This window comes from Gavialis gangeticus, unplaced genomic scaffold (assembly GCF_001723915.1).
Source record: "Gavialis gangeticus isolate Ggan-Ray unplaced genomic scaffold, GavGan_comp1, whole genome shotgun sequence".
Taxonomy (NCBI): Eukaryota; Metazoa; Chordata; order Crocodylia; family Gavialidae; genus Gavialis; species Gavialis gangeticus.
In genome coordinates, this window is record NW_017729030.1 from 65,767,791 (window position 1) to 65,776,158 (window position 8,368).

Genomic DNA, 8,368 nt, shown 5'->3' on the forward strand with positions numbered 1-8,368 from the left:
AAGATTAAAAGGAGTTGGGATAATTCATGGAGGGAATAGGATGACAGAAGAGGGCATTCTGGCTCTCCAGTTAGGCTGTGTGGAGCTGTGTTTGCAGTTCCCAGCTTGCAGTGCAGAAAGGAGGGTGTTCTGGTCTTCCCATGCTTTTGAACTTTGTTGGTTGCCACATGATGCCAGGAAGAAATTTTCTCCCTCCAGTTGCTGCAGTGGTCTGTGGGTTGTTGGGTTTTTTTGCCTTCCTCAAAAGCACTGTGAGTTGGCTACAGCCGAGGCTGGCTATTTTGACTGGGATGTGACAATGCTTCAGCTTGGACTGAAAACACCATGAGATTCTTGATTATAAGGTCTTGCTCCTCTGACCCACTGCAACAATGGAAGGAATTTTAACCTGTATTAAGGATGTGAATGATTAAACAATCTATTAATTATTTAACTGATAAGCCCAGTGATAACCAGTTATAGCTTACTGGCTATTGTTTAGTGCAGGGTGGGGCACAGTCCAGAAGAAAAGGGTGGGGGGGAGCGGACAAACAGAGGGAAGCTGTGCAGTGCCCCAGCAGAAAGACGAAGGCAGCAGGGAAGGACAGACCAGTAGGGTGCCAAGGAAACCCAGTGGGGGTCTAGTTGGACTGGAGTCACACGAAGAACTACGGGCAGCCTCCCTATTATTGTTATTATTCCATCAAAGCGTCGCAGGCAAGAAGGAAAGGTGTCCTATGGATGGAAAGGGGAGTGGTTGCAGAGCTACCAGAGTAGTCATGGACACCCCTGGGACCCTGCCATTCTACACAGTGCCACAATCCCGTTTTACCAGTGGCAAGTTGGGGTATAATTGGTGTTTTGGGGCACTGTGCCTGGTAGCTGGGTGAGAGGGTTGTTTGTGCAGTTTTAAGAACAGGTTAGAAAAATACCTGAATAGGATGGGTTACATAAGGATGATCCTGCCTTGAGTACTGCATTTGACTATATGACTTCCTGAGGCCCTACTTTTCTATGATTCCATGCAAGCACAAATTTAAAAATATAAATTTGTTTAATGATGGTATAACAGAGATGACTACAGAAGTAAGGAGTATAAATCGTCATCATAATTCATCTCTCAAAAATTTTACCCTCAAAGATTATTAAACATAAAGCACTAATTTTGATTTTGAAAATAAACCAAGTCCAATTCTTCAGCTGAAGAATAACTCATTTAGACAGACTGAGTTACAATACACAAAAGAAAAAATTGTAAATGTCATTAACACAGAACCACTTTGAAAATGGAGAATGCATAGACCAGTCCCACATACCCCTTGTCCTTGGCATGAACATCAGCACCGTGTTGAAGCAAAAGCTGAACTATTCGAACTCTGTTATAGCCTGCTGCTAGATGTAATGGAGTAGACTGCAAATAAAAACAAAAATTAGACAGGGAAACAGGATGCATCCATATTTTAATTTATATAGTTCACTTTTCAGTATTTAAACAAAGGGCAAGATTTGGCTGAATGGTCAAATGTTTTGCCCCCCCCCCCCTTTTTTTTTTTTAACAAAAACTAAATTGTAGAAGAAACCACTTCTCTGTTCATCAATATTTTTTCATAAAATAGACGTGGTAGTTAGCTTTGTCACACCTATACTTAGGTACCACCATCTTTTAGGGTCCTCTCCATCCATGGTTGCCAACACTTGAGATTTTACTGTGATACTCAGTGAGATGCTTGAGGCACTAGGCATGTAAACATACTAGAATATTGAATAAAGATGAAAAACATGAACCTAAAGGTTAAAAACTAGAAGGCAAGCCGAAGCATTATTAGAATGTTCAAAAATATGAAGGCAGTCATAATGTATTGCTTTTAAAATTTTTTAACTTTTCAGACAAATCTCATGATTTTGATGGCCTGACTCAGGATTTTTGAACACTTGATGTTATCTGTACTATTATATACTTTCTAGTTAAACCAACAGGTTGAACTGTGGCAACTGACTCTTCCAGCGCTTCAGCTGTCATTATTCATGAATAATCAACATCTCCGTGACATCCATTTGCTTCTGACAATTCAGTTACGTAAGGTGAATTATTATGCAGCAAAGAGACATAAAACACTATCCAAACAGTCTTTTAAGGTAAAAGAACACCCTGTCATAGTGATGATACCTGAAAAACAGCCCAAATGTTTAAAAGGACATGTACAATTTTGAGGGCAGGAAATGCAAAGTGTATGCACAAAGGCTGGATATTTGCAAGAGTGCACATACCCACACACCATGTTTATCGTATATACACAATGTATGTAAGTTTGATACCTGCAGAAATGCATTCACACTTAAAGCATGAACTAATATTTTCATGCAAGCCATATACAAAGAAACATTTGGAGAAGGGGGAGAATGTGTGAATGCAGAACAAGGTAAGTCTGTTCCCTTGCTCTGCTTGTAGCAGGATCATTTTGTTCATTTTTTAACAGAATGGCTCTTTGGCTCTGTGTCCAAAGAATGCAGGTGTCTTCTAAGCATGCTGCATTATGCTAATAACTCTATACATATGAACATATAGCAAACTGTGTATCCTTCGTATAATTTCCTCCCACTAAGTCTAATTCTTCTGCAAACTGTTCTTTTAAAACAAAAAACATTTGACTATTTAAGCTCGGTACAATAATTAAAATCACATTCTTTTTCTCACCTTATTAATAAGAATGTTATTGTAATTGAAAGTCTTTCAACTTTACAGCAATTTCCCCACTTTTGTTCACATACTTACCACAAGTTTAATTACCTTAAAAGCTTTCTATTAAGAAGCAAATTTTGTGTACTTTCTTCCTTTGAAGGAGTAAGCCTTGAATAGAAAATGGAAGGTGTCATTTCCATCTTCCCTATGGGTTAGGACTGGAGGGACTAGGACAGTTTTCAGCTGACCTTACTTAGTGGGTTGATCTTTTTTGGCACAAAACTCATACGGGAACAATGTACAGAGAAAATAAATCTCAAACAGCTGATGAGATACTTTCAAGTCATGTTATACTCTATTCTTTGGTTAGGCATACACCTACAATTTAGGTCTATAAATATACAATATTACAAGTGTTATGAAACATTTCCTCTATTAGCTAACCAAACTGTTGTCATATTAGTGTTTCCTGTGATAAATATCAGATGCTACAGTATAGCCACATGCTGTATGTGTTTCTGGGAATGAATGCTTGTTTAGAACTATTGCTACTTTCAATAAGCTGTATTATGTTTTTAATATAGGTACAGCATTTCATTCCCAAAACAATAACTGCTCTGAACTACTAAGCAATACACAGACATCATTTGTACTGTATGACCAAAGTGTACACTCACCTCTGGTAAAGAAAAATGTCCTCACTTACTGTCTGTTTATTTTTGGATATTAGAGTGTCTATGCAGTTTTGTATGAGAATGATCTATTTCATCTTCACAGTTCATTATGCACTGTAAACACCAGACAACACATGCAAAGTCCCTAATGCAGAGGCGATATCTGACCTACTCATCCTGCAAAGAAACATGAAACAGAAGAAAGACCATCTACAGAATTTTCTCCCCTGTAGTCCCTACTGAAGCCCCCAAAAATAATTTCTTCCAATTTGAGGCCCTTCAAAGTACTGGCGGCCTGTTATTCTGCTCTAAAATCTTTCCTCTCACTGTTTAAACAGAACATTAACTTTGTCAGGGTCTACCTCAGAAAAGATGCTTGTAAAATTTTGATTTTTTTGATGCATCAAAACATACACGTTTGTAGAAATACAGTATCAAAGAGCCTAGCTCATCACAGCTGACACTTAGAGAATACTGTACTCAAATATTCTCTAAAGAACCAGTTGCCTTGATTATTATTGTAATGACACCTCTGGAAAGAATTTGTTGAAATATGAACAGTCATAGTACATAGTAAGGTCTGAATTCTAAAGCTACTTGGGAACCATTACCTGGAGCTGAGGTTAGATTGTGGAATGAGAGGGGTACACTAGTAAGGCATTCTTCAGTCTGACTGAATTCATCATAGCAATTTTCATCTGCATATTTTTAATATGATAGCAGTAGCTCCAAAGTTCTTCCTCATTCATATTAAACAAGACTAACAGGATGTTCTCAACCAAGGGGAACTCTAAGACATGGACTCTTATTAACTTTTCTTCATTTCTGAAGACTTAAAAATATAATGACTCAAATATGGCTTATGTGTTCAGGGGTCACAGAATCTGCTGTCTTTTGCCCCCTATTTAACAGAATCTCAGCAACAGAATCTCAGCCTTTGTTAAAACAAAGAAGTATTTCTAGCTTATGGCTGGAGAAATGATGAAAGTATACAGCAAATGAAAGCAGCATTACCACCTTTGTTTCCAGAAAACTTTCAACAATGGCATTAAGAAGCATGAACTACCCCATTCTTTATCCAGGTCCTCTTGACCCCACAATTCCATGATCTCAGATGAAGAAGATAACTGGAGCTCTCAGCTCTCTTTCACATTCCCTGCAGAAGTACAACTAGTCAGTTTACACTTCCAGCTTCCCAGCTGCAAGCTAGGCAGCCTGGAGGATAGCATAATACTGGAGGTTTATGGAACCAGGGAAAGGAGGCAGTGAGGTAGACTACAAGCTCTTCCCTTCCCTTAGATACATGGGGAGGAGAGTAGTTGTGCATTAGACTGCCTAGTGAATATCCTGGGAGACTATGAGTACAGTAAGAATGCTTGGAGAACACAGTAGGTGGGAAGGAAATGCCAGAAAAAAATAATTGTAAAAACAACAATGGACTTTGTGTGGATGAATTCTTGACTATAAGCCACAGTTGTGGTCTAGTCTACAAAGTTTAGTCATTATAGTAATTAGTTGCATCATAAAAATAAACAAACAAATAAATCACTAAAACATAACAATAAATGGACTTTTATATAAAACTGATGGATTATTCCTACAGAGTTAAAAGTACAGAAATCAGGTACTGTGAGTAGTGATATCATATAATGTACTATAATCATATATATAAATTTAATAGTTTAACATTAAAAAAAGACTTAGAACTACAAATTACTTTTCTCCATGTGTTATACTGGTAGCCAAGAGGCTTACAAATGGGAACCTCTAAAGTATACTGACCTTCCTAGAGTTATATTTACACACTGATTTACCCATATATCAAGCCAATCACATGTCGTTTTTAATTGCCAGTGTACTTAAAAGGAATTCAATGTCACTTCTACTATAGTAGACCCTTATGTAAGACACTTATGTTATTTTTAAGTTTTATGTTAGTCATAAACTAGTTAAGCAGGTAGCATGCAGTTAAACAGAGTTCATTATACACAAGATGGCAATCATTGCAAGGGTGTAGACCTCAAGTTTATACTAAAACAGATGGTTTTGCTTTTAACAATTTTGAAGATGAGCTGCCTGGGAATTTGAAATGCAGGTCATTTTTAGATAATGAAATAGGACAGATTTTCATGTTCTTTTCATTTAACCTTAGTTATTTTCTTTTTCTTCTAAAGTTACAATTTGATGATCCTTTCTCTGTAGGTCATGTTTACGGAGAGTTCCTTGAAACCTTTGATTTCTGTACCTACCTCACCCTAACGTGGGGCAAAGTAGGAATTGGGCAAGAAGTGGATGTGGTCAGAAATGTTTGACTGGAATGATTTCCCAATGGCAAATCCACTTTCTAGAAAGTCAGTCCCAGCTCTGAGGCTCTCTAGCCCATGAGCAACCTGAAAGCCCTAGCTCTTAATTTCCCTGGCTGTTAAAAAGCAAGAATTGTAACTCTGCCCTTTTTGAAAGATTATTAATAATTAGCAATTGCCCGTCAGGAATAACAAGGGGGGGGGCATGCAGGGACTGAGCCCCATGCCCCGCCCTCACCCCCCTGGTCTAGGCCCGCTCCCACCTCCCCTGCCGCAGTGGTGGGGAGGGGAGTGGAGGAGAGGAGTGGGCCTGGGCCTGATGCAGGGAAGGACCGGCCTGAGGGTGAGGAGAAGCTGGGCTGCAGCAGCAGGGGGAGCAGTGGGCCTGGGCTGACCTGGCAGCAGCAGGGAACAGGAGAAGCAGGCTCAGAGCTGATGAGGGGGAGGAGTGGGCCCAGGCTCAGGGGAGGGAGGAGGTGATTCACTCTTCCCCTCCCCCCACATCGCTGCAGTGTTGGGCTGGGCCCGCTGCTGCCCCCTCACCACCACAGTGGGCTGGCTTCTCCCTTAGCTGGGGCTCGATTCTGCTCCTGGTCCACATAGGGCCTGGATCCACTCCTCCCTGCCACCACTGCTGCCGTCGCAGTGTGCCTGTTATTCCCCCAACCTGTGTTCGGCCTGCTCCTCCTGCAATGACAGAAGGGGGGAGAGGCGGGCCAAGGCCAGAGCTGGTGGCCTCCCCCCGTGGCATCTTGATCCCCCTCCCTCCCATGCCACCACCACTGTCATCTCCATGCCACCTCATCCCTGCCACTGCTCCATCACTGCCACCTGCAGAGAGCAGGGCAGAGGGGGCAAGGCCAGCGCTACTGGCCTAGCCTCCCTGCTCTCCATCCCCTGTGTCCCCACCATCATGGCGGTGCTCCCCCACCACCAGCTCCTGTTCAAACACTTGCTGGCACTCTGATTGGCTGCTTGTCAGCCAGTTGGAGTGCAAATAAATCATTACAGACAGGCAGACAGATACACAGACTTAGGCTTTTATAATATTAGAATTCTGAGGATCTATATTACTTGTGATGTAAAATTTCAGATAATTAATAAACAACTGTCTGAAATACTATGAACCTACATTATTTTTTCCCCAAAAAGAACAGTTTAGGTTAAATTTAGCTGCCTAAGGATCTGCAATACTTACCATTAAAAGAAGAAGACCAGTAGTTACTGTATAGAACCTATTCCTGCTACTACCTGTACATGACAGTAACTTTCAGAAGTCTGATTAAAGCCACTTGGGTAAAGTTATTTAGGTACAAGAGCATTTGGCAAAATCAGATACCTATATTTATTTATATCTATGTATATACACAATATAAAGAGTAAGATTCCAGCACAAAGCTCTTTTCTTCTTTTCCTCACCCTAAACATTAAATTGAATATCCTTAGTTTTACAGTCAGTGTTGGCAGAAACAACTCTGGAGAAAGGTTCCCATAATGCAGTGATATTGTACAGATTATTGGAAACAGCACTACCTTAAGCAGATGACTTTTTATTTCTGAAATTTTAATTTCAGTCTAACTGGTTAAAGTGCTGGCAATGAAAGGGAAGTAATAGCTTTACAATTCTATAACATTTTAAGATGGACATTATCTGTAACATCATTAACAGGTGCAGAATTATTTTGTGATCATAATTCAGGTTGTCTTTTTATTATTATTATTTTCTGCCACCTGTCTCAATACTACTTTGTTCTATAGTAATCTTGCACGCATTCTTCTTTGTTTCACAAAGTGTTGTCCTTAAGGCAAATACCTTCATTATAATATTTTTAAATCTCTACCATTTTAGATGGGTAAACCATGCAAATATGGTCTTTCTGTGTAATGTAATTTTTTGTTAAAGAAAACAGTGACATTACACTAAACATCAATGTTCTTCCACAACTAAATAATTCTATAACAAACAGGAGATGCAAATATAGGTTGTCAGTTAATACCACCTTTGTGCTTCCATACTGTTTAAGATGTGACTTGCTTTATGGCCTCCAGAAAGTCTGCTATTAAAAAGATTTTAACAGTAAATTTAAAATAAAGTGCAGAAGCAAAAGGGAGACTGGGGTGATACCATCAATTGGTTCCAGCTCCCAGTTTTCAAGGACCAACTTGGCTATAATACTACTTACGTCTACTGATTTAAGTTTTCACTGACTTAAGTTCCTAAATGGACTTTATACTAATGCAGGATGGCTCTCAGGCAGTTAATGGCAATTATGGCCACTCTAACAACATTTAAGTACATTTACAAGGAAGGGGGAGGGAAGACTTTATAGCCTCTGCTTGTTCTTCTCTAATGTATAAAAGAGTTGAAGGCTTAAAGGAAAATGAGAATAGGGAAAAGGAGCTTTGCTTATTGCTTTTTTAGGAAGCATCAGCTATGTCAAACTTAGGCTTCGTACTGACATTCAGTTTCTCCTGGGAAAGTCACTGCTCTCCCAGGAAAAACCATAAGTATACAGATGTTCATGCTTTTTCTCTTAGAGTAAAATGGCCACTTCAGGAGAAAAATAATATGGGCACAACCAAGGGTAAATCACTCCCGGAAGCATTTCTTTTGGGAATGTGGTTTCTCTCAAAAGAGAAGATAGTCCCGTTCCCCCCCCGGCAGCAGGGGGAGCAGTGCCCCCCCCCCCCCCGCCACCACAGGCACCGCCTCATGGGCCTCTTCCTCCCCA

General features: G+C 40.0%; 1 protein-coding gene across 1 annotated transcript in view; it reads right to left on the reverse strand.

The window, feature by feature from the left end:
• Window positions 1–8,368, reverse strand: part of TNKS (tankyrase) — a 264,386-nt gene that overhangs the window by 88,576 nt on the left and 167,442 nt on the right. The window contains exon 6 of the mRNA XM_019521853.1: window positions 1,296–1,390. Within this exon, the coding sequence (XP_019377398.1) occupies window positions 1,296–1,390 (95 nt within the window). The remainder of the gene's footprint in view (window positions 1–1,295; window positions 1,391–8,368) is intronic.